Source organism: Drosophila grimshawi, unplaced genomic scaffold (genome assembly GCF_018153295.1).
Source record: "Drosophila grimshawi isolate 15287-2541.00 unplaced genomic scaffold, ASM1815329v1 contig_311, whole genome shotgun sequence".
Classification (NCBI taxonomy): Eukaryota; Metazoa; Arthropoda; class Insecta; order Diptera; family Drosophilidae; genus Drosophila; species Drosophila grimshawi.
Window position 1 is genome coordinate 27,760,932 of NW_025063098.1, and position 27,628 is coordinate 27,788,559.

A 27,628-nucleotide genomic window follows, 5' to 3' on the forward strand; every position below is an offset into this window, starting at 1 on the left:
GAGTTACCGATACGTGGGTGTGTTATAAGTGCGAGGGAGAGAGAGAGAGAGAGAGAGTGTGTGGATGTGTGTGCGAAGTTGATTGTGTGTGTGTGTGTGTGTGTGTGTGTGTGTGTGTGTGTGTGTGTGTGGGTGAGTGGTCATTCATAAACGTTAAGCTAATAATTTAGCGTTGTTTGGCAAGGGGCTTGGCCCCTATGCTGTCTTTAATGAGATTTTATACTAGTAGCAAAAACAACAGCAACAAAACTTGTCTTTTGAACTAAATTATTTGCTTATGATTTATTGCAAATGCTTTGTATACAATTCTAAGACTGAATTTATGTTTTAAAATAAATGCAGCTCATTCCGGCTGCGTTTGCACCTTGCCCACAATGTCGCTCCAGAAATTGCCGTAATCTTTTAGGACAGTGCCGCTGTAAGGAAAATATATATATATGTATATTTATATACGTTAAGTAATTTGTAATGTGTAACAAAAGTTTTTAATTGAATGTAAACAGTGGCTATAAATAGGCATAACCGGATGAGTTGACAGTTTTAGTCCATATGCTCAACACTGCGCCATAAAAGTACTTTGTCAACTTGTTTTTTTTTCTGTTAACGTTGAGCTTTTTAGGCTTTTGTTGTAATTTATCAAAGCGGGGTAACTTAAGCCTAGGGTAGTATTAACTTGGGCAGCCCCATTCACTACTTATACTCCCATAATTTATAATTCATTTGGCACATTATGCGTACGTGAAGTGAAGTGAAGTGATTAATGATGGGCACTGTCATGTTGCACACGAGGATTCGTGCATTTTGAGGGAGACATCAACAAAAAACATTTTTGCCGACGTCATTGTCAGCGTCTTTTTGTCGCAATACTCTTTTTGCTTTACAAGCGATATTTCTTTGGAGAGTTTTTTTTTTTGCTTCTTTCAAGGTAGTAATTACATAAGACATTTTCTTCGATTATCCGGCATTTTGCTGATAATTATGTGTGCATTATGTAATGTGGGTCAACGTGGCGTATGATTAATGACGATACAGTGACAATGATTAGGCCAAAAAGTTGTTTTTTGCTGCACTCGGCACAAACATGAAGTGCTTTGAAGAACGCTACAAATGTTTAATCACTTTGAAATCACAAGCAAACATTTTTTTTTAATAAGAAATTATTGAAAATTTAATGAAATTAATTTCATAAAGTGATTTTTGGAAGATGACCTCTTGAAAAGAAAGATGACCTCTCCTAAAGTGTAGGCCGGTGTTTTTTCTGAGTGTACTACTTGAGCACCCAAGTCCCAAGTATTATATCCCCATCGTGATTTTTATCCTTTACTTACGTAAAGTAGACATTGCCGCGTTTATTTTGCGGCGCCTTCCATATTAACTTGGCACCCAACTTATCACGATTATCCGAGTGCGTTATGGCCGAGCATTCGGGTATGGTCTTGGTATTATCGCTCTGCACCCATTCGCCAATCCACTCGTTAGAGCTGGCATCACGCGCCTGCAGAAAGAAGCCACGGAACGTCGTCGACTGATGCTGCTGCTGCGGATAAATGACCACAGAGATTTGCTGGCCGGGATGATAGTTCTGTGCGCTGGCGACCACCTCAAATGGATTGGTTTGCGCCGGCTGGGTGCGTGCCTTGCCATGATTGGGCTGATTCGCACGCTGCTTAACACACGTATCGGCGGGTGCACCATCCGGAAAGCCCAACCCATTGCCGAGCAGCTGCAGCAGGAGCAGAACACTTGCCAGCCATCGTTGGCAATTCCAGCATCGATTTGCCATTGCGATTACAGTTAGTCGAGTTGCGCGCGCGAGTTGCGTTAATCAAATGTTAAAACTCTGGCAGTGGCCGGCGGCGTTGGCGCTTTTAAAGCCTCGCGTCCAAAAAAAAGCTCACACTTGGCCTGGCTTGGGCGGCTCAGTGGCTCGCTTGTCGGCTATATGCTCGTGTCTTGATTTTTGGATACCCTGCAAATGTAAGTAAAGTTCAGAACGGGACAACTTCAGCATGCTTACATTTCTCGGTTCGGTTCGGTCTGCCGAGAGAGGGCTTATTCTGCACTCAGAAAAAAAATCGACCTGCATTTTAGGTGTTTGTTGTATATATTATAATTAAACATTATTATTTATAATTCCGAAGTAAAGAAAATGGACGTTTTTAATTTTTAAAATTTTTTTGAAAACTAAAACAAATTTTCTAGTTTGCTGCTAGTTTTTCTGAATGTAACAATCAATATTTTGATTATTTGTGTTTGGTTACGTTTTCAACTTAAATGCCAATAATATAGCTGAGTTTGATTGGTATGTTTTTAAATTAAAATTAAAAATTCCATTTCCAATTGACCATGGTACAGGGTATATGCTCGTCGACCTCAACCTCTCAACCAGAGCACTCTTACTTGTTTGCCTTTTTTTTTTGATTATTTTTTGTTGGTTTTGCTAACCAGTTTTTAATGATCAAAAAGCCAAATAGTTATGCGCAGTTCCATTCCTGCAGTGCTCTCAAACTGGGTCAAACATTAGCGTTTGATGCAGCCGCCTCGTTGCTGCCCCCCCAAAACTCCCTCCCAGCGTAGATGTAGACTCCCAAGCTCACCATCCAGTATGAGCTCCAGACCATTTGCTTCGCATGCGTTTTATTTGGTTTGGTATGTTTAAGGCGCTAAGTGCTCCATTACGAAATTCTATGCTTCTAATCGCAGCCCACTGTTGCTGATGTTGTTGGCCTTGTTTATTTTATGTCGCTTTTCGGTTTTCGGTTTTCGGTTTTCAGTTTTCGATTTTCAGCTTTTCGCATTTTGCTCTGCGCCTTAATGTGTTAATTGACAGGCGCTGGCGACTCTGTTGTTGAATTCTTTGAGCTTTTGATTTCAATTTTGCACCATTTGCACAGCTCTGACTTTAGTTCCCTTTGTTCAGCAATTTAAGGAAATAATTATTAAATAAGAATCATATAAGAGTGACTTGTTGGCAACATTCAAATACAAATTAAATAAATAAGAACATAAATATTCAAGCCAAAAATTGTTGAAGTTTTGACAACAATAATCAGAGTTGGCAAACAGATTGGCAGCTAATTTTACCATACAAAGTTTCCATGTTGTTTATTGTGCAAACTTATAGCTATTAATTATAAATAAATATGCATATGTTAATAAACATTTCTGAAATATTTTGCTGAGTCTGTGTATGGTTTTCTGTGTGTGGGTGTGTTTACTTGGCAAATGAGTTTTGCCGGTGCAAATAAAGTGGCATAGCACCTGGAATATAGTTTGCTTGTCTACTATTAGTCAGCAGCATTAATTAACTTTTTAGTGCAATGGTACTGGATGCAAATGTTTCGGTAAATATTTAACACAAATTGTTTAACTTTGCGGAAATAGTGTTAGTTGCTGTCTGCCACAGAGCCAGTTAACTCAACGGCTAGCCGGGCCCAATCAAATCGCATTCGTGCAGTCGCCCAGTTAGTCATGTATTATAAATGTGGCCACTGCGAATTTCGAGCTGCCCAGCCAAGGCGTTAACAGGAGTAGCCAGGAATATACACTCGCAAAAATATCGATGCATATAGCAACAAGTAGTCTGCAAATAATTAGTTATTGCCTTAGTATGAAAATTCTAGTCAAAAATGATATATGAATAGAAAATGCATAAGTTTCGTATAATTATTATTAAGTATAAAATTAGATGAGTGAAAATGTATAGTTATTATTTCAATAATTTTTGTTATTATTATTATTATTATTATTTGTGCTTATGAAATTTATCTCAAGTCTTGTATTATTTTTCTAGGTGTACGATGTACAGCATAGCAAATGACATTTGTGCCACATCACGCCCAAAGCTTAGCAAACAGTGGCAAACCAGGCAAGCCAGCCAATCCTCACCAGCTGTCGCCCCGTTGTCCTTTCTACCAGGCCAGCCTCGGCAATGCATGCGAAATTGAGTAAGAAGCACAGCACAAGCGGTTCCTTTAACCGATGGTCGATGTAAATAGTACAAACAGTTTTTATATGCCTGCAAGGGGGGCGGGGGGTTGGAGGTGGTGTGGAATAAATCCACTTCATCGACGGTGGCGCGGAAAAGTGTGTCACCTGCAGGCCGCCAAATGCGCATGTCCTGTGAGTAGGAGCCAGCCGCCTGCTGGTGAATAATTCTACACCAATGCGAAATTGGCTTGAGTTGGACTTGAATTTCGTTTCGGCCAGGCCAGAACGCAGTCAGACGTTGTAGCGCGTTGGTCGTGAGGCGTGCCAAACACGGAGAAACCATAGAAATAAGAATTCACATAAAAAACCAGAACAACAACAGCGACTAAAACTAGAACAACGATTGAACAGCAGCCAGGCGAACGAGAAAATTGTGAGCAATTTGTAATTTTTGTATAATTCACGCGCGCGTTTCATTGTGTGAGTGTGTGTGTGTGTGTATGAGTGTGTGTGTGTGTGTGTATGTGTGTGTGTGTGTGTTTGTGCAAGTGTGTCTGCGAGTCAGTGTGTGTGTGCGTGTTTGAGTGAGTGAAGTCAGCCAGTGGAAAAAGCAAAAAAACAACTACCAACTACCAGCCAAAAAACAAATGCCCTCCAAGCAAGCGTGCAAAGTTTTGTCTGTTGATTTTTTGCCCGAAAAAGAAACAAGTAAAGAGGGCCGAAAAGGACCAAATAACAAAATGCCAACACAAACAACCGTAAGAACAATACTCAAGTGAAACATAAATTACAACTCAAGCTCCTGGCTCATAGTATATATATATGTATATATAAGTATACCTTTGAATTAAACATTGAGGCCTAGATTGTTTGACCAGAACGTGACGGGTTGTACATAAGTGATGAACACTCCCTAAAAGCTGAATCAGAATCACAAACTGAGAATGAACATCAAGGCCTCTTGCGAAAGGCAAAAAAGAACTTAAAACGCTTTGCATATGTGATATGCACGAACGGTACAATAATAGCCGTCGACAACGCGAACAGCGAGCAGCAAAACTCAAATAATAATAAAGGGAATTCTCACGTGACGCATAAAGTCGAACCACACACACACACACACACACACATAAAAGAAAATACTATATTATAGCTTAAAGCCACTCGGCATGCACACACACACACACACACACACACGCACACACAGCAACTGATTATGTTGCGCTGCATACTTTTGGGGGCAGCAACAAAAATGACAAACCAACAGCATTTGTTGCTGGAGCTTTTTGCATACATTGAATATAATGAATATAATGAACTTTACACTGTGTGTGTGTGTGTGTATATTTATATTGGTGTGCCGTGTTTTGCTTTTAATAATTTAGCACACTCTGTAGTAAATGGCGCGTTTAAAGCATGAAATGCCAGCCGACCCCAACAAAAAATGCTTTTTAATGCTGTCTGTGTGTGTGTGTGTGCGTGTGTGTTAGTGTAACTGTGTGCAACAGCAACCCCAGGCAAAAAGGCCCACTAACACACTTTACTCCAAAACTCTGTTACTGAGGACTACGTCATCCTAGCCAGCCAGCCAACCAGCCAGCCAGAGAGGCAGCCTGGAGCTGACTTTGGCAACGTCGTCACATTTGCGCAGTCACAATCACATCGCGTGGCATAGGCCTGGCCTCCACACACACACACACATACATATATAAATAAATATATATATATATATGTATATACACTCAGGAACTTGCAAGTGTGTAGCATGTGGAGTTAAGTGGAGTCGCCTCGAGCGTTTGGATCGATTTGGGCATAGACATTGCGGCAGCTGCTGCAGTTGAGTTACAATTGCAATACACGTCATCAATTTTGCAACACAGCAAATCGAATTTATAACCAAAAATATAATATTGACAGTACATACATTTATATATATATATATATATCTGATAGACTTAAATATTCAGTGAAAGGTAGCCGGCGGCGGTGCTGGTTCTGCTTCTGCTATTGCTACTGCTGCTGCTGCTGCTGCTGCTGCTCTTTGATTGCCCTGCCAAGTGTTGCAGTAAATTGCGACATTATCAAAAAAGGCCTGACCCTTGACCTTAGCCAGCGGCAACAGCATGTGACTGTAGATGCCACGAGCTTTTAGGCAAATACTATTTATGCCCTTTCCGGGGGTATTTTAATTTTGTCACGAGATGTGTAAGACACACAATATCATAAAAGCTGACAGAAAAATAATTTGTTTTTGTGCGCTCTTTGGAAACTGACATAAAAATTCAAAATCTGACCTCTGATAATATCTATCGATGGGTAATTGCTTCTTATAAGAAAGTATTTGTTGGTTTTAAGCGTTATCCCAACCAAATGAATTGGATTTGAGTGTTGTTATTCTTCCAAGATTCAATATCTACGTGAATACTATGTCATATAGCACAAGTTAAATGTAGATATATTCAGGGCATTTCCATTCTACAAGAATATCTCAAAGTTTTATACGTTTTGTGGGATTTCGTATTGGAGATAATCAAACGAGAAGTTGTCAATTTCATCTGGCAGCCCTGTTGACATTGTCCCGATACTATTGAGAGCAAGTAATCGAGTCAGTAGCGATATCAGTGAAATATCGATAACTGATCAGCATCAGTGAGTTGAGTTCGGTTGCAGCCAGCGCAAGTTTAACTTCATTATCAATAAGCACAAACATACCAATGTTTTTCGCTAAGCCGTCCAGTATAATACAATAAATAAATTATATAACATAATATCTACACTAATGTATCCTTAAACTTCATAATTCAATTTAAATGCAACTTGAACCAGGGCATCTCCTTTAAACCAGATTTTTCCACCAAACTCATCTGACTTGAATGTTCTTATCCTTCTAGCAGCATAACTGCCTACGAAAATATCGCTTAATTATAAAATTTATAAACAATTAGGCCATCTCCATTATACAAGGGTATTTTGAGTTTGTTGTGTCAGCAACACTCATTTTTGTTTTTCGATTTGCTATCGTCGTCGCCAACTGTAAAACGATTTGCCATCAAATCGCATGTCGCCTCCTTGCGAGTGCATATCCTTGTCGCAGAGTTTGCGTTTATAATTTATATGACTTGTTCGTTGCCATTGTTTTAGCTGCGCTTGGCCTTGTCTAAATGTGTCTCTATGTATATATGTGTGTGTGTGTCTCTCTCTCGGCGTGTGTGCTGCTGTATGTGTGTGTGTGTGTGCACTTGTATCTGAGACCTTTAAGTATGCCCAGTGGCATTTGGCGCCTTTGTTGGCCTTAGGGACGGATTTTAGGCCTTTTTACGACTATTAAAATATGCATTTAAATATATATCCTCTTATCCATGTGTGTGTGTGTGTGTGTGTGTGTGTGTGTGCTTTGGTATTTATCTGCCTATGTGTTGAAAATTGAAACTGTGCGGTTATTTACTGAACGTCTTGGCGTTGATTGCCGTTACGCCCCATTGCCTGGTACATGACTATAATAATGATTGCCATTTTATGACCCAACCAGGATAAATTGATGTGTTGCCTGCCTAACTGCCGTCGGTGGCAAAACTTTGTTTTATTCCTTCGTTCATCAATCCTTTTTGCAAAGCTGCCCCGAATTGCTTTCGTTTTGCTTGGAATTTGGTTGGAGTATTTGCTTAAGCCGAGTAGTAAATATCTGTCATATATCATCTCAAAAGTGCCTTATTTATTTTAATAAAATAGAGTACAACTTGGGATTTATTTGAAAGCCAATTGTGTCAGTTAAGTATGCAAAAGAAAATGAACATTTGTAAACACTTTCACATAAAAATATATTTTTCTGTGGCAGTAGATTTCGCAAACAAACAGTTCAAGTAGACTTTTGTTACAAATTTTCCAATTTCATATAATTGCCAAGTGATTTATTTGCCTGCAACGAAGCAGAGAATTGCAATCTACTTATCCACTCCCACCAAACTTGGAGCAATAAATGAGTAAAGAAACAAAACAATACAGAATACGTCATTGCCCCCCATTCATCCAGCTGCTGTTTATTTAAGAGCTGTAATTAATTTGCCTAAGTTGATTCTGTAAATTGACTCAGTTAGGTGTATGCCACAACACACCACACTCGGTGTGTGGCATGTACTTGAGTGTGTGTGCATGAGTCTGACTCTGACTGGGACTTGAAGTCAATTCAGAACGGCGGTTGGCCCATTTAGCTGATGACACAAAAACCACTTGAACTTTGCACGTAACTGGCATTCGAGTTGTGCTCATTATGGCCAACAGATGTGCATATGTTTGTATAAGTGGGTGTATTTGTGTGTGTGGCTGTGTGTCTCTGTGTGTGTGTATGGGTGTGTGTGTCTACAGACTTGCACGTGTAGAATATTAAAGCAGAAGATGTACAAATATTTAGCACATTTTTCACGTAGACTTGTGGTATGTGGATGCCTACACAGAAAAAAACAAAGACAGAATAAATTTCAATTTTATTCATTATAAATTCTCGCATTCTTAGTAAATTAGTTAAGCTTTGCATGAAATCCTTAAATTTAGTAGAGATTTTAAGCAAGATTTCATCTATGTACATAATATAATAGCTGAATAAAATGGTTCAGGCCTAAAGCAGTTTCCCCATAAAAATTACCAGTCTTGAAATAAGTATTTTGTGCTGGCGATTGGGGAATTTCTATACCGAATTTCTGACACAAAAACTCATCATTTTATTTACATACTTGATACTTTACTGTGCATCTAACAAATTGAACTAATACAATTTTGTATAGGTGTGTTTACTTATGCCTAAGTTCAAGGTGTTTCAGGTGCAATTAAAATGACTAAGTGTTGTGGCTTAATCACACAGTCGCTGGATGACCGTTATCCTGTCCAAGTGCGTACTGTGAAGCCAGCGAGAGCCGTTTAGATTGGTTGGTTGACCAAATACGGACACGGCAAGGGGGAAATCGGTGAAAGCGGATGTTATGGATTAACGGGTAAATGTATTAGCACGTTGGGGCAGCCACGCTGCATTCGAGGCGTATGAAAGCATTTCGCATAGCACACATAAAGACACACACAAACACACACAAAAACACACACAAACACACACACAAACACACACACACTTACACACGCCCAGGCAAATAAGCATGCCGCATTCACAGCCGCATTCACATCCGATGCAACGACAAGCGCCACAAAACTCAGAACAGTGTACTCGTGTCTATCTACAGTGTGTGCACTCAGAGAAAAACTCTGTTAAAAATTCAAGTACAACCCGAAATGGTTCTTCAATAATCCCAAATAAATATTGTTTGAACTTTATTGAATAATTGAACCGCACTCCTGCATAAAGTTTAATTCATTACAAGCATTGATGTAGCTAAAGTCAATATGAATTTCAAAATGAAAACCAATCTACTTCAATCTATAAACAGTTTTATTTTCAACAACTTTCTTGAAATACGAATATCTTACTTAATTTTTAATTATTTCTTTGTTTTTCTAGCTTTGTAATTTTGTTCAAGTGCTCATTATGGCAATCTAATATTGCCTATTGCGTATTTATTTCTTTGTGTGTACTCGTTGCAAATATAACATACATATATATTCAGGTGTATTTGTGTATCCTTAAAGCCAGGTCATTCAGTTGGGCAATTTGCAAGGTAAATGCCGTACGGATGGGCTTTTGAATTGCTTGTGTGCACCTCATGCGAAGCGAGCAAAGTTTAATGAATTCAGATTCTTTATGGGAAATTGAGTTTAAATTGCCCAGCTGCGAAAGGGGCCAAAGTGTTCTTAGCCAGATCCTATGACCCATTTGCCGCATATATATGTATATGACAAACGGTGTGTCAGAGCACTTATCTACAGCCACATAAATACGGTATATAAATTAATTCAGGATTATCTTCGAAGGTTGACATACAAGTGTATATGCATTGGCAACTTAGATTTCGATAGTGCCGTTGAATGTTTAATTGTGCCAGAGATTATCGTTGCTTTCAATGCATGTCACACTGCGAAAATAGTGAAACAGATTTAATATTTATAAATATATACATACATAAGACACTGTATGTGGACTTTATAGGCAGAGTGCTATAAAGTTTTCAACTTATTTGGTTTGGGCTGAGAAGCTAGGAAAAATATTAGCTTATACTTTGCTTAACGAATTAATAATGGGGATAACATTTGTAAACAGTCAAATCGCTTTTCATTTTCTCGTTTGCATTTCAAAGAAATTTACAAATATTGTACCTAGTAAAAAATCGATGAGTTTAAATTTGTACAATGAACTCCAATGCTTACATTATTTATAATTTTAGAGCTCGAACTGATTGCTAGCCTAAAAATGTAATAAACTGCTATTATTTGATTCTGAATTTGGTTTCAGCAGTCAGTATTATCATAATTACAATAACTTGCCACAAGTTGGCGTATCTAATTAAATCGCAGTTGCGCGCCATTGCTGCTTGCGTGCATTATAAATATATTAACAGCGCTGACCTCAACTTTGTTGCACGTGGCGTATGCGTAATGCATTACACATACACATACCACGAACGCACACAATGCCAAAGAAAAGCCACAAAACAAAAACCAATGCTCGCCATATCAACCAATCCATAAAGCATACGGCATATTTATTAATGCTCTGTCTGACAGCTAAAAGGTGAAATGTTGCACATCGAACGCCATATTACCGATCACATGAGAAGCCCGCTGCGCATCCGTCGCGGAAACGGAAATGCACAACATCAACCACGACAACAGCACCGCCGAAACAGGACGACAAAACCAAAAAGAAATTGTAAAGAATGACAGAAAAACAGAAACGGTGACTGGTTATGCATCCGCCTTGGTGTCCCAGCAAATCTTGTACAGTTGTCAGCTCATTTGCGGGAGGGGGTGGCGCTGTTCTTTATGGTGGGCTAATTGGACACAATGTTTGGCGTACAGTTTACATACGAAGGTGGTGCAAATGGCGACAGTTGTGGGGTGGTTGCTCTGCCGGGCTGAATTGAACTGAAGCCTTAGGAACCGTTGCTTGCCACGCCATGTTTCGTGATTTGGGAATTTCTGTTTTCCCCAACCCCAATCCTTGGTGAAAGCAACGCCTACATGGCTATACAACTCACGCCACATCCGCTTTCGTTTCGTTTGTTTTAGTTTTGTTGTTGTTATATTGGTTGTTGTTATCCACGCGTTGGCAGTTTGTTGTTGTTTTGAATTTGTTTGCTTTAAGCATGGAACAGCGACAATGCCAACTAGGCAATACTTTATTGTTTATTCGCATTTTTCGCAATTTTATTTATTGCCCTTCACGTGGCAACGGCGGCCGAAACCGTTTGCCGAGCGCAGCAGCAACATTGAAGCCGCTCACGACCCAAATTGTGGCAACCAACAGCAATCAAGAGTAACCCAGAACTGGTGCCACATAACCTCTATAATATTGTTCTGTACAAAAAGAATCATAATTCATTATATAGCATGTTAATTGCATGCTCCGCATTTACACTTAGCGACTTCTAAACCAAAGTTTCCCCAATTTCCATTCATCCCTTCGCCCTTTCACGCAAATTTTCAACAGTCTGGGAAAACTAAATGAATTCACAATAGGCGCACAACGTGGAGCAGACTTTCTCCCTCCATTTGGAGTCATATTACTAACATGCGATATTTAATTGAGTTTGAATATATATGTATATGTATAGCAATATATGTATATGCACATTGCGATAGCCATAGTTATGCATGCATATCGTCATGTGAATTAATCACGAATACGTTAGACAATCACAAAAAAAACCATTCGCAGTATAAAACTGAATAAATAAATAGGCAGAGGTGTTGGCAAAGCCCAACGACAGAATAAATGACTGCAAATGAATCAGAGTACAAGTGGCGACACAAATATTATTATTCATATTTGAATAAGTTGCAAGGAGCTGAAGAATACTTTATCTTCCTTTCGATCCTTGAGGCAGGCGCCTTTTTTCTGCAATCAATTACTTCTGCAGGGAAGTGAAGTATTTCGCAAATTGACTTATTACATTCATTACTTTTACATATACACATAATAATATGGTTATTTAGAACGTTTGTGACTTGAGAGTTTTTGTCATAAAATAATATAATTAATTTGTAATTTATAGTGTATCTTCTGGCTATGTCTGGTAAAAGATGGGAAAGCTCATCGAGTCGCTGTGGCCTGCTACAAATATTTGAGATATCACCTAACAGTTCCTTTTCATTTTAACAAAATTCAAATTAAAAAACCAATTACTTAACTAACAAAACAAAACGAAACTGACACAAACATCTAATTGCTGTTTGGATCTAATGGAGTCGATCATTAGCAAGTGGTGTAAAATTGCATGTGGCTATAAAATTCAGATTATAGACATAATGATAAAATAAACAGATAATGAATATAATTGCCAAAAGTATTAAATGACCTGATTTCATTGGGAGTTAAGCACTATGAATTAATGTCCACAGCAATTACGCCCATTCAATTTGTTGAAAAATTTCCAAGGTATGTTTTAGCCAATTCATGTGTGCGAAAGTTTAGTCCTTTGACATCGCAAACATTCAATTTTCTCATTCAACAGTTTAGTTTTGCGAAATTCGTCTGATTTGGGTTAATTCTTAAAGATAATCTCAGTGATTATCTGCATTAGTTGCCATTCAGCGCATTGACCTCAATGAGTGGGTCTTCAATTCTCGTCCTGTTACAAATATCCTTCCAAATTTAAGTATTTCCCTTAACACCAACTGCGGCTAGCAAGCCACACAAATGATTTATGTGGTTAATGTTCCAAAAAAAACCAAAAACTAAAAAAAAAATTCCGTATAAATGATTTGGCATGCAATTTTGATTAGTTTATTGGCAATTTGGGAAACAGCTAGATGAGTTAGACCCATGGGGACTATAATTTGTAAAGGATGCGCCTGTCAGACTAAGGCTGCATTCTGGCCGAGTTCACAGGACATCCATCACCACTTGGCGCCATGTCTATTGCAATCCGTGGGACGCATTTCTCGAACTTAATGCCAAACCATTTGTTCAACGTCGTTTTGTTTGGCTGCCAGTCAAGACACACACACACACACACATGTACATTCAATCAGCCTGAGTATAAAAGGATATTGTATTGCCTAAATGAGAGCCTCTTAAGATATGCGAATGAACTGCGTTAGTTTTGGCACGCTGCTTTGTCGTGGGGTGTTAGTTAGTGTAGATTCTGCATTCAGATTACATACATCAAGCAATCAATAAAGTAAAGGACTAACAGATAGCTATACTACATATGAGATACGGATTTCAGTTGTTGGCATTTAGCCAGGGTGCGTCTTTAGCTTTGTGCACATTGGTGTATAATTGCCCATAAATCGTTCACAATTTAGAGAGTGTTAGCAGACATAGAAACCCTCATCGCGATGAAGAATCCTGCAGGAGGAATTAGGATTGATGGAAGAGCAAGAGGCTCTGAAGGGGGCACAATAGTACTAAAAGGTCGTTGTCTATGAAGCCCCCAAATAATAATAATCCTCAAAATCGATGTTTTGCTTGCGAAGCAAAGCTTTGTTTCCATTAGTTTAAATGTAAATTAAGGTTATTTTTAAGCAGCTGGGCAGCTAATTTGCATTTATAATCGGTTTATGAAGTAAATTTAATCTCGTTATTAAAGTTTTACATATTGTTTAAAGGTTGAGAACATGTTCAAAATGTATATAAAGCTGACAGCAGTTGAGAAACCTTCAAGTAAGTTGGTTTTCTTCACAAGTGTGAGTGAATTTAACAAGATTTCCAAGTTATTATTTTAAATGGAATGCGGTATTAAAATATGAAAGAGAGTTTTTAAACTTTAATAAGGTTTTCAACTGTAAAGAATTTAAAAGTCATTTGGATGGATTTTTTCTTCAGTACGCGTTATGCAATAAAGATATAAGGCAGAGATGAAAGAGAATATTTTGATAGCTTTTTATGGTCTTTTCATGTGCTTATTAAGAACTACTTTCAGCATGTTGATACCTTTGAAGTCGCACACATTATCATAAAACCAGAGACACTGTGCAGCGTCTCCAAAAGCTTGCGTTTTGCTCGGGATTTGTGTTGGGTGCTCATTGTTTGTCTATGCGAGTGCAGTGTTGTTGCCACTCTGTAGCGACTTGTACTTGTACTTGTCACACACACATCACACACACACACAATACACACACACACACACACAAAACACACACACAATACACGCACACAGACACATGTGAATACACAGATGCTTAAATGTAAGGCTTTCTCTATTGTTTGCAGAATTTATTGCACGAATTTCTGAATTGGTTCTTTGGCCTAGTATGTGGTTTTATTTTTATATGTACATATATATACATATATATATATATATGTGTGTAAGTATACTATATATGTGTATATGACTATATAAAAGGACGCTTGGCTCTCTGCTCAGACACTCGGCCTTGGGTCTTATGTTAAAAGAATAGCCCACCCATAAGTATTTATTGGGTCGTAGTGCCGCATTACGCTTAGGCCACGTTTAAGCTGGCTGGTGTTATCCTTTATGCTCGGCTCGTGTTTGTTAATTAGCATTCAAATTTTGTAGTGTAATGTGCCCCCGCCCCCACCACCCCCGCCCACTAAAAAAAAGCAGACAATACATCGAGCTCCACTTGCTTCATCCTCTGTGACTGAATGAAAGGAAATTCATATCCTGGGTTATTATTGTTGTAATTTCCTGGCGTGTGGGTTTGTTTGTTTTTTTTTTTTTCATTTTGGTGGGTTTGCCATTCATGTGTCAAGCGATTGTCTCATCAGGATGAAGTCCCATTGCAGGCCATATATTAATATTGCGTATACGCAGTATTTGACATTTATTTATTAGGCTCGCTTTTAATGCCGTCGTCACATAAATTTATGGAAAGCCCGAAAACAATTTGTACATAAATATATTAAACGCCGGAGAATGCGGCACATACAAAGCATGCAACACGTTTCCCGCTCATCACTTTTGGTTGCGTGTGTCGCGTTTTATGAGTTGCTTCATGGGATAAGCGCCGCCTACTGATGTGCATGCTGGTGAACCTATATGAAAATGGGATAAGTGTAAATGCGTTACATGTTTGTGGCTGGCGAATAAATTAGCTACGGATTTACACTGTCTAGCTGGGAACTTTTGCACAGAGCCAGGTCTCTTGGGTGCAAATATACCCAAAAATAACCACAAAATCCTATTTGACAGAGTGCCTAAGTCCTGGGTAAACCCTTTGGGTAATCTCTAGTTTCACTGCGTCAGATTAAATATAGATCCTGGGTTTAAGTCTTATACAAAACAAATTTAAAATATACACAAAAATGTGATATGTCTTTTTAAATTCCAACAAGTCTCACGCACTTTAAATGATTTTCTGAAGTTGCGCACCCAAAACCTAATATTTATTTTAAATAAAAGTCGTCAATTGTAAAGATATTTTTGAAATTTAAAGTCATGAAACAAATCAGTATATAAAGTAAATTTTAAATAAAAAAAAGTATTAAATCTGTGTAATAAAAAGTATTCCAATGGGACCCTTAAAACAATGCAAAATAATGCGGCCCGTGAAGGGTTTCGCAATGTTATAAGCAGAAATTTAAATATTTGAGTGGGAGAAATTGAAAAAGAGTATTCTTTTAAGAGCGCTCTCAATATAAAAATGCGACACATAAAAATAATTTAAGGATAAAAAGGACACAAATTGAAGTGTCATGTTCGTCAGCGTATTCGTGACGTGTATTGCACTACGTTAAAGGTATTCTTAAAAATTGCTGGCAGATATGTCAGGAAAATGTTGGCTGCTTTTCACGCCTCTTCTTGATGCAACTCACAAAAACACTCACGTATAATTAGTTGCAGTTGCATGACTTATAGTCGCAGGCGACAGGACATTTAAGCTGCATGCGTTGCATGTTTAAAATCGTGATTTATTGCGTTGATTCTTTGGCAGCAACACGCCGCCATTAATTGCTGAAACCATGTAAATGCAGACAACACAAAGCAAACAATTAAATCGAATAATTGAAACGATATTTAATTAAATGTTTAAAGGCAGTTAAGAAGCCAAAATATGGCCAAAAACAATAACAATAACAATAACAATGAATTGGCTACGGGCATATGTAATGGCCTTGTGTGTGTGCTTCTGTGACCTTAATCCAATTAGCTGCCCTCCTGATGGTCAGTGTCAGCTCGACATTGCTCACAAATGATTCCCCAATTTACTGTCAGTCAATTTAATTTCGTGCCAAGTTGTCACAGAGAGAGAGAGAGAGAGAGAGAGAGTGAGAGAGAGAGCGAAAGCGAAAGCGAAATGGCAAGTCTCGCCTGATGGACATCTGGGCTGAGTTGACCAGTCGGGACTCGGCTTCAATTTCATTTTGCTGGCCATTTGCTGGCACTTTCGGAAATTGTTTCAACGTCGGTTTGTAATTTCACACGCAGTTAAGTGATTAGCCCCGCTTTTTTAGCCTCAACCTCGTTAACTCAACCAGAAACCTAAACAAAGCAAATGAGAAGCTACAGTCGTCCTCCTATAATTCGAACTCGTTTTAAATCTGCCATCCAAATCAATTCCTCTTCCTGAGTGTCCCAAGAAAGCAGTGACAATCATTATTTACTAGAAGTCCTTGTGCATTTTACTGAGCTTTTTTCTAAGCGGATCATTATTTTGAAACTAAATAATAAAGTACAAATACATATGATAATTTTGTGATACAGTATTTATAATTGCTCATAGGCTTTTAATAGAGTTTTCATTAATTTTTTTTAAATATTTCTCTGCGAATATAAATTATAAATTTAAATATAATAATCTTTTAGAACACATATCTTTTCAAAAAAGAAAGTTATTTAAGAACAATAAAAGCAAAAAAGAACAGAAAGATTCGACTTATCGAAACATCAGAGTTAGACTTATAAAGACAAAATTGAATTTTGAATTTTGTCACTCAATTTGAAGTTCGAGTTTGAGAAGTTCGACTGTATTTTAATGTGCGTGTTTATGCTTTGATTGCAGTTTGGGCGATTCCATGTGAAGCAGCAAACGGAGCAGCAAGAAGCGCTCGAATTCAAGGAGTCGTGGGCAGCAGCATGGATGAGGAGCACGACGACGACTATCGAATAATATGAGATTAGATGGGGCTTTAGAGCCCCGTCACGGTGCTGCGACGCTGCAGGGCCGCTTTATTGGCGTTGCCAAGTATCGGCGCGAGACGCGTGTAAAATGTGAGCAACAGCAACAACAATGCGCTGACGAAGACGACGAGGCAGCAGCCGAAGCAACAGCTAAAGACGTCAACAGCAGCAACAGTCTAAGCCATAGCAATAGCAGCAGCAGCAGCAGCAGCAGCAACAATTGCCATTGGACAGCGTTGGAGCAACAAGCGCGACACTTGTCGCCCAGCCAGGCGCCAGGCACAACAATAACAATAACACCCAAAACAAGCAAAGTCAACTTGCACTTAAGCATTGAGGGCGCCACACCAACACCGCACACAGCAACAACAGCAACAGCAACAACATCAACAACAGGAACAGCAGCAGCAGCAGCAACAACGTCCCCAAAAATGCGTGAGGAGCAATCGTTAATGCTAATGGGGCGTCGGGTCAGTGGCAGCAACTACCGCATGGAAAACATGAAAAACATGGGGCGCCACACAAACACAAACAGCGTCCTATGCCTGATTTCCGTTGCCGTTGCGGCATTGCTGCTGCCCCTGCCGCCGTTGGCTTTGGCCGATGACGGTGACAATTTCTTTGCCGTTAATAGCTTCAGCGTGGGACCCGAGACAACAACACCCGAGTTTGGTAAGTGAACACCACACGGGGTACGGTCACAACAGGGCCAGAACAGTCAGCTAGAACAGTCAGAGCCTGGCCCTAATGCGCTCACCGCGACTCAATTGCTATGCATGCAAAAAGCATTTGCCGCAACAGTAATCAAATATGTACAAGCGTGACGTCATCAGGTTGCACATGTCCCACTATTGCATAATGATTAGATGTATGTAGATTGTTGCATGTTGCCTTTTGCAGTAGCACGCCCAATAATGGTCCCGTGTCGTGTTTTTTATGTGACACTGTAGCCTCCAGACGATTAACGAACTGAAAGTAAAGAATTCTCACATTTGTCACTCTAATCGTGTTGGTCTTTTGAATCAGAGTTGAACAAAATAAACATTTTTTTTTATTTCAAATTATAGACTAAAAATATCGTAGTTGAGATAATTTATTAAAATTAAAATTGGTATTAAAAATAGCAACAATTTACCGATCTTCATTTCGAACATTAAAAAGAAACACCAAAAAATGTTGTCTTAGGCAATTTCTCACTTAAATTATATTTTTTGAACAAACTATTTCAACTTCAAAGAAAGCTCGGATTAAATAAAATTCAAACGTACGTGCTTAAAACAAGTTTTACGTTTTCAGTTCGTGTTTGGTACAACAAATTTTGATACGTGCCCATCTCTAAGCCCAAGTGGTTCTTTTCTTTTTTTTTATAGCTTTGTGACCCTTTTGCAGTGCGCAGTGGCACAACGAAAATTTCCATTTCTATTTCCATTTGATGAGCTGCTGCATGGGGCATGTGCTAAAAGTTTGCCCTGTAGAGGACGTGAGAGCATTGTCGAAATAAGAAAAGTTTCTAATTATAAATACTGTCTGCAGCCCCGGCATCTTTGTGTGAGCCTGTTAAATGGCTGACCATTAATATTCTGACATTTGCAATCACTTACGAACCCATTTGGGGGTCTGCCAAACTAAATTTTGATTTGTGAAAAATGAGCCAAAGAAACGTGCCACAAGCAGCTACCCTCAATGAGAAATAAACGCTGTGCTCAAGTTCAAGTACAAAGGGTAAAGAATTTCTTTTCATTCCAATATTGATTTCAAATCGAATACAATAATTATGCTCAGTTAATTTTATTAAAAGGGAAAATCAGAAATTTCATTACGAGTTTGAATAGTTTAAATATAAACTAAATATCAATTAATGATTTTCTAATTTAAGAAATATTGGAAACTGCTGTAAATTGAAGACAAATCTTTCTTTAATCTTGAAATGACTTAAAAAATGCTTACCGCAATCATCTCATTCTCTGACTTGGACTGCTCGAACTTGACTGGACTTGAATAATCTTTTATAATTGATTTGAAAAACATGCAGATTCTTTGGTCTAGAATTTCCGACCTTGACCGGACTTGAGCAATCTTTTTAACTGATTTGAAGAATATGCGGGTTCTTTTTCTGAGCTGGACAACAAAAGAAACCCCATTGGTAAACAAAACTCTGACGTTTCGTAATCTCTTTTTGAGATGGGTATTAAAGGGCAACAATACAAGGGATAAGCGGGCTGTGGCATATTGGACAGGCGGTGTGCACTTTGTCAACACTTTCTGAAAATTTGCTCGGTTGCTGCAACGTTGCTTGCCACAAAAAGTCTGATGCTATGCAGCAGCAGCAGCAGCAGTAGTAGTTGATTTTTTAGCTGCATATTGTTGGGCGCTATTCATAGCAAGTCAGTGTATTTAAAAATAAACTGCTGGCAAATAGACTTGAACACACACAGAGACACACACACACACACATGGTGAGAGGGAAAACCATAAATGTATACCACAAAAAATGGCGCAACCTTTTGCAAGCGCAGCCATTTTGTTTTGTCTTTTGCGCTTCCGTTGGCTTAAATGCGAGGTCGGCGCACATCCTTTTCCGTTTTCCCGTTGCCTGCTATCGTCATCATCTGCCTCAGTTTCACCCCCATTCGCAGTCTCAGCCACGTTCTGAGCGTCACTTTCATCGGCATCATCATCATCATCAACATTGGCAGCAGCAGCGGCAGCAGCGTTGCGGTTGCGTTGCCTTGGTAATTATGGCGGAATATCAACAAAATTAGTGCGAGTATGGCATATGCCGCAACATTAACGCTGACGCTTAACCCCGAACTGCCGTTGAGATTTTTTTGCACACATTGTTGGACGCCAGTTCCGGCCGAAAGTTGCTCCCAAGTGCTTAATTAAGATGTGAACGCAACTCCGCTCACTTTACATGCTGTTTGGCTTGTATAGGCGTCTATGTATGTCTGTGTGTGTGTCTATATGTTTACATTTCATTCAAACTTAATGAAGAATTCGCCCCTCAAGCCACGTCCGACAAGTGGCATGTGGCTGTGTACCGGCTGAAGTGCCTCCACTTGAGCCGCACTCCCGGCCCCTTGAGTACCTGCGTAGCCAGCAACCAAAAAACATTTCAGGGCACAGCTGGTTCAGGTGTATATATATATGCACTCAAAGAAAAGTATGCTCGACAATCTTTGAAAATCGCTTTAGCAAAAATTAGATTAACGATTAAATTAGATTTGAGCTTAATCGACTACAGAATATCTCATATTCTATATTTTTAGGAACGTTGTCTTGGCTTTTAAGGCAATTCCTTGTAATTTGAGAATAATAAACCCGATGCCTTTCATTTTTGCGAGTGTAGTTATCCCACATACAGGTCTACTAACCGAACTCGTACTTAACTGACAGAAATGCTCAGTCAGGAGGCTCAGAGATTTATACATGAATTTACATTTTAATCTGCCACTAAGCCGCTCGGGATTCAAATACTTTTCACTTTTGCTTTGAAATTGGTTTTCTTTTATTTTTACTGTTGCTTGGATTGAAAGTTTGTTGCGGTTTTCATTATAAATTTGTCGCTGGGGATTAGGCAAAGAACATATGTGAAGATTGCAGTTGGTTTTTTTTTGTATAATTTTATTTATTTCTCACTCTTCTATTTGTTCATAGATTATGCCAGTCGTGGGCAGAAGAAGTTTGGCGACAAGTGCGAAAATACGTTGGAATGCGGCTTTCCCGGCTCCATATGCGATCCGAAGAAAAAGTCCTGCCAGTGCACCGAAGATCTGCAAATCACCAATCACATTGATAAATGTGGCAAGGGTAAGCGTTGGGTTGGACACGGGGTGGATGGCGAAGGGGCATGCTGCACACAGGCAGACTCGGACAGCCTCGCTTGTCAGTCTGCCAAGTTTTCATTAAAATGCATGGCCAGCAAACAAATCCCCCAAAGCCTTACGTTGATTACCGGGGCGCAGCACGAAATGCTGTAAATTGAAAAGGAACCAAAAAAAAATAAAAAATTAAACGAATAGTAAAATAAAAAGCTTGGCAGCTGGTTGCAATTTTGTGAAGAAAAACATCGAGAAGGCGGGGAAATCACGATTACAAGCCCCTGAATACTTAATCTATATTTGACATAATTATAATATAAATTCCCCGAACGCAGGGCACATTTAATACCTTAAATTAAAATCGATTTGAGCAATTATCGTCCATCGATGATTGACATATTAACGACCAAGTCATTTATGAATAATATAATGAATCATCGCGCATAACGATATGCGCTGAACTAAACTAAACAAAACGTTAGGAAAACTTGCGAAATCATAAATATGATTTCTGTATTAGGTAGCTGAATCATGATTCACCAGTCTGCAGTATAATCAATTAGTGATTATGTCCCGAAAGTACTATCTCTCTGATAATAATAAAGAATTTATATATTTCAAGGGAATTTTTGTGGTTCTAAATTGTTTACCTACAAAATCTCAATAAATATTAAGAACAATGGCTTCAATATTAATAAAATTAGCAATTTTGAAACAAATAAAATTTAGACAATTATCTATTTACTTTATTCATGTATTTTACATTTAATTCTCAGACATTTTCAATGCAAGTTTACAGGAGAGTAAAATCAAGAATAATATAATGCTAGGCGACTCATAATTAAGTTATACGTGTTATTGAATAAAAGATCTAAAGAAAAATTTCAGACTGTTAGACACACCGTTCCTTTTCCTATCTTTCGCCAATAAATACCAGTGACATTGACCAAGATCATCAGACAGAATGATAAGGAAATTTGCAGACATATATTTACACACATGTTAAATTATTCAAATACAACGCTATATCGCCATATAGGGCATTGTAAATAGTCAGACGACAAGGTGGGTGGATTCCACTTGCCCTCCATAATCGCCCCTTTGCCTGCCCCCATAAAAATATTTGTCTGACAGCCATCAAAGTGACGCCAGTGACAATTGCGATGGAGTCACAATCCCAACTGTGCTGTTCCCGCACCGACGACGGTAGTTGTCAGCATGTGCGGAAACAATGAAAAGGATATATATATATATATATTTGTATATAGACTGTACACATATGAATCATGTAGACCACACAAGGATTTCACTCCTTACACTTCCACTTTTGCAGCGGCTGCCATCAACGAGAGCTGCTTCTTCAACGAGCAGTGTGAAGCGATTTACTTTCAGACGGAATGCCGGGATGGACGCTGCATATGTCGCTTTGAGATGTCGCCCATCTGGGGCAAGGATGGGTCTGTCGAGTGCAAAGGTCGGTGTTGAACCTGCGGCTTTTGTGTTTGTGATTAAAGGTTGAGTAATGGAAAGTGTTTGCTTGCTGTTTGCTTGCAGGGCGCCAGGACAAGCGAGGACCCGAGACGTACATTGATCCGGCCATGATTGGAGTGCTGGTAGGAATGGCATTGATGTTTATTATTATTTGTGTCGTCCTGCGATTGTTTAGCCAGTGAGTAAATTGCAATGCAAATATTTATCACCAAAACACACACAAACATCAGATTCACAGTAGAAGCTCAACTGTACCAAAATCAGAAATCAGTTCCAGCGTTGGACGGTTAGGTTTTGGCGTTGGGTTTGGCTTTTGTTTGCACTTCCATAACCTAATTGGGTCAATGGGCTGGGTGCTGGATGATGTGCAGTGAGTAGATGAGGATGGGGATGGGGATGGGGATGAGGATGTGGACCGGCTGTTTCATTAACGCAACTCAACTGAACTTTTTAGCTCGTCGTTGCCCTGGCTGCCTGGTTGCCTGGCCAAATGATACATAATTTGATCAGCAATTAATTTCAGTTAGATGAACAAATTTTTTGCATTAATTGGCATTAAACGCAGCCAAGAGCAACAGCAAAATCAATGTGAATATGGTTGAACAACGCCCAGCTTTTGCACATGTCATCATTGAGCAGAGAGCATGGGCGTAGTCCTTGTGACAGGACAACCTTAGAATTCAGATGAAAAAAAAAACAATATTCAAAACAAAATAATAACGATTTAGCGAAACGACTGATTTAAAAAAATATTTAAAGGAGCAACAATTCCAAAATTAAAGTTTTTAGAATAAAAATCTGTAAATCTTTTGTTAATTCGTAAATTGTGCATTTTGCTGAAACTTTTTTTTATGTTTTTGGGTTAACAACAAAAATACAAATTTATACTTTTTCTAGAAAAATAAGAAGAGGTGTTTCTAATATATAGACTAAAGCTGCTTTTTAATAGCATTACATTTTAATTACATTTAAATACAATAAATTAATATGCAGTGGAAACTTGTAAATTTAGTTGATGTTGCTTTGAACACCTATGCCCCTGCACCAAATTGATTCACATTTTGCTACATTAACTAATTGAACACTTTTTTCCTTGCTTTCTCTCTCTCTCTCTGTCTTAGGGCACGTTGGCACGAGAATCGCACCATATTTAATACGCCGAATCCTCGCTTGATGAACGTATCCCTGTTGCGGGACAATAAGTTGCTGCATGGCCAGGACAGGCGCGGCTCCCGGATGTCTGTGCGGGCTCCATCGCGACAACCGAGCATGGCATCGCTGCGTCCACATTCGCCGAATCCGTCGCTAGGTAAGACAGGTTTGTATTCCATATGTGGCTTCTTTGATGGCACCCCCTACAAGTAATAATCTAATGTAAACTGTACGCATTTTTTTTGCTTTGATTTTCAATTTGTTTGTGTGTTTTTTGTCGTTCATTCTAATTTTGTTTGGTTTTTGCAATTTGGTTAGAGAACTTGCAGAACTTTCTGCACACAATAAAAATAAAGAACTCAATCAATCAATCAGTCAGTCAGTCAGTCAGTCACCAAACAAACTAACCAAACAAATCACAACTAAAAGCAAAACAAAATCCGACGAAAACTTCGTGGAAGTGTGCAAAAAGTTAAGCTGTTGCTAAAACAACAAAATATTATTGAACAGATACACAATATAAATATATATCTTTAACACATCCCTTGATTGACATTTGATAATAATAACAATTTACAAATAGAAGTAAATATACTTAATGCATGTATTTATGGGCAAACAAAATTGCGATTTCATTTACAAACCAATAATATCAATTAATGAGATTCAGCCAGTTGTCTTTTGCGATATGATACCATTATTTATTAGAGAGATTTGTTCGTTAAGGAAATCAGTTTAAAAATGTTCTAGATTCAATTAAGTTTTCCATTGAAAATCGATTGGTTAATGAGAATTAGGAATTGTGAATTGATTTCATATTATTTGCATTAAATATCGTTAAATGTTTAAATATTTTTTTGTTCCCAGAAGTTATTTATTTATCTTGAGCAAAGCCTTAAATATAGTAACATAATATTTGTTTACTTTGATTGAAGCAAAACTGATTGAAAAATAATTTTTTTGTATGGAGGCATTTGGATTGTCATTGAAATGTGAAAGACCTTTGACGTATGAAAGTTTTAACTGACTTGATATAACAAACAATCAATGAGGAAGAGCACCTTGATCAAATCAAAATGAAATCGATGTATTTCGAGACCACTTTATGCTGCTTAAAGACTTATTATTAGAAGCTTACAGGTATACACACATATTAGTTATAGAGCTCTTGAGGTTTACCCAATTGAGTGGATCGTGTTGTGATTGAGTTTCTGTACGCAATCGAAATTGTAATCAACTACAAAACAAAATAGCGGCGACAAGTTCAAGTGAGCACGGCCAAACTCTTTGGGGCTCAATCAAATTGATTGACGCTTTAAGAACCGTTCAATTCGGAGCTGGACTATATTGTTGTTGCCGTTTGCTGTTTGGTTTTGTTATCTTAAGCCCGGCGGACAGACAGTTGTTACCAATTACCTTTGTGCCCCTTCCTTTCTCCCCCCGTACTTTAATTTATTGTTATTTGTGTTTTGTGTGTCGCGATGCCAAACAATAAACATTTCCTTTGCTCGCCGCCTGCTCTTTCTCCTGCAACACTCAACACACACACACACACAATCACTTACACCCACTCAAATACTACATATACACACACACGCACACGTATGCGCACAACAACAATTGATGTTGCAACAAAAAAAAAAAAAAAAAACAAAGGTCGCATGATACGCTCGAAGAGCAACACGCGCTCGAGCGACTCCCGTGTCAGCGATGTCTCCAACTGTTCGCGACTGCTGGAGCATCATCCGAGCGCTGCCAGTCAGTACAATGTTGTCCATAGCCATTTTCTACCCTACGTGCCAACAACAACATCAGCGACCGCCACAATAACGAATGCTGCCCCAGCCGCAACGACGACGACGACGACGTCAACGCCGATGCCGACGCCGACGCCAGCATCATCTATCACCGTGACGACTACGTATGTGTCCTCGCCAGGAGCGGCTCCTGCTTGCGGCATGACTGCCAATCCGGATGCCAATAAGTTTTAGTCATAGGCCAACAATAAAATAAAAAATAAATAATATACATATACAAATAAATGCAATGCAGCCATATCAGTATCCAGTATCCAGTATCCAGTTCCAGTTCCAGATCCCGAACGAGGTATGCAGCAGCCAACGTTGTAGTTGCCTCAATTTGTTGAATGTGTGTTGTTAGCTGTGTCCTGTAATTGTAGTTGCTGTCTTTGTTGTCGTTGTTGTCGTTGTTGTTGTTGTACCAAATGTTGTAACTACAAACCAAACATTAAACGCAAAGTTGTAGTGAGAGTTGCCGTTAACTTCCAACCAAAAAAAAAACAAGTAAATGCTCTTACCCATACCAAATATAATATTTACTACTACTGCTACTGCTACTACTAACCCATGTATTGTTCCAAAACAACCGTCAAAACACTGCCAAACACCCAACACGAAATACAAATAACAAGCCAAACCAAAAGATTACACAGAATTGCCGTTCAAGTTACAGATTTTAGTTGATTAGTCTGCCTACTCTATGTACTACTTATAGACACTTCAACTGGATCTAAAGAAAACTGTCATTATACTCGAACACTTTCTAATCCATAAACTCTAAATTAAATAGTGCTCTAGAAGCGTTTGATTTTCATTTCCATTTCCATTTCCGTTTCCGCTTATGCTTTTAGTTGACTTCATTTTGAAAGCACGCCCGATTCCTGAGTTCCTTTTTTTTTGTATGATTTTAGTATGCTAGATAAATGATGTAACTGGATTACTTTCAATAATTTTGCTTAGTACTATTAAGTACAGTGGTCGCTCGGAAATTAAGACTTCCATTTAATAATGGACCATAAATCCTAATTTCAAATCATTACTTAATTTTTAAAGCGGAATTTAAGAATTTTACAAATTAGATATTAATTGTTGTGGATTTGAATTTCCAAGCGACCACTGCATTAGTAAATATATATATGTATGTAGTATGTATAACATGTTTCTATGTAGTCCTTGTGCTCGTTCGGATGCATTTTTCAATGTCTGCGGATGCCTCACGTTGTCCTGTTTGCAAGGCACAATCTGACTTCGCTGAGTGTCATCTTCACCGGCGCCAAAGTGAATGCTGGCTAACACCTATATACACCTTCTTGTTCTTATTGTTGTTGTTGTCGTTTGCTGTTCTTTGAACGAATTCCGGTTATGCGTTTTATATATTTTGCTGTGCTCGATTTCAAACTGCAAACGTAATAAACATTTGCCACGTGCTCCTCCACAGGCTCCCAGTCGGAATCTCATGGCAGTGCCAGCAATGCGTCAGCTACATCGGTACGCTCAAATCGCTCAAATTCCGTGGCACCTGGCAAGGTGTCCAGCGGAGGTGGTCATCATGAGCGACACGGCTCCGCGCACCGACAGCACCACTCGCACCATCTGCAGTCGCCGCAGGAGGAATCGCTGATTACGAACATTACCACAAATCCCGTAGCCGAGAGCGTGACCGTTGAAATTATCGAACCAGGACAGAAGGACACAAAAGCTATGAAAGTAATTACATAAAAAAAAGAAGAAAAAATTCAAAACAAACAAACAAGCAATGAAATGAAATGAAATGAAAAGAAAAAAACAAGTAAACAAATAAACACAGATAAACGAGTCAACAAATCGTCGATATCGTCGTTTAATATGCACGCGATAATAAGGACCCGTTTTGACACGGGCCCAGACATAATGCCATTGTTAGTAACTTTTTTTAAACCGACAATTTTTGCAAATTAATGGACAATTTTTCGAAACCATATTAAGCGTATAACAAATTTTTGCAGAACCACACAAGACAACAAAATGCTAATTAATTAATTACACAAACATATATATATTTATATATATAGACACACATATATATATATATATATATACATATAGCGGACAATGTATATATTGTACGGATATATGCAATTACACCATACAAACAAAAAATGTTCGAAAAAAACCTTGCATAACAAATTCATATTACTCTTTTTTTCAAACCAAAAAAAAAAAAAATGAAGCAAAACAAAAATAAGAAAATAAATCATTGAATTGAGATACT

At 38.6% G+C, this 27,628-nt stretch overlaps 2 protein-coding genes across 6 annotated transcripts; one reads left to right on the forward strand and one right to left on the reverse strand.

Annotated features, from left to right (window-relative positions):
- Positions 1-298: 298 nt before the first annotated feature.
- Positions 299-2,043, reverse strand: LOC6569738 (putative defense protein 3). 2 transcript variants are annotated; one of them, XM_043215047.1, is made up of 3 exons: positions 2,018-2,043; positions 1,329-1,969; positions 299-416 (listed from the first exon to the last, which is right to left on the reverse strand). In XM_043215047.1, exons 2-3 carry the CDS (start codon positions 1,781-1,783, stop codon positions 344-346), a joined length of 528 nt encoding a protein of 175 aa, XP_043070982.1. In that variant the 5' UTR covers positions 1,784-1,969; positions 2,018-2,043; the 3' UTR covers positions 299-343. The 2 variants fall into 2 exon arrangements, with proteins under 2 accessions (XP_043070982.1, XP_001996090.1); XM_001996054.2 differs by lacking the exon at positions 2,018-2,043 and having other exon boundaries at positions 1,329-1,980.
- Positions 2,044-4,189: 2,146 nt separating this feature from the next.
- On the forward strand, positions 4,190-27,138 carry LOC6569866. Of its 4 annotated transcripts, none has more exons than XR_004365494.2 (8): positions 4,190-4,363; positions 16,996-17,786; positions 20,772-20,924; positions 22,269-22,409; positions 22,490-22,604; positions 23,548-23,744; positions 25,235-25,684; positions 26,816-26,851. XR_004365494.2 is itself a non-coding variant. In XM_032741669.2 (7 exons), exons 2-7 carry the CDS (start codon positions 17,105-17,107, stop codon positions 27,094-27,096), a joined length of 1,569 nt encoding a protein of 522 aa, XP_032597560.1. In that variant the 5' UTR covers positions 4,207-4,363; positions 16,996-17,104; the 3' UTR covers positions 27,097-27,138. The 4 variants fall into 4 exon arrangements, 2 of the variants coding, with proteins under 2 accessions (XP_032597560.1, XP_032597561.1); XR_004365495.2 differs by having other exon boundaries at positions 23,548-23,735; XM_032741669.2 differs by lacking the exon at positions 25,235-25,684 and having other exon boundaries at positions 4,207-4,363; positions 26,816-27,138.
- The last annotated feature ends 490 nt before the right edge of the window (positions 27,139-27,628 follow it).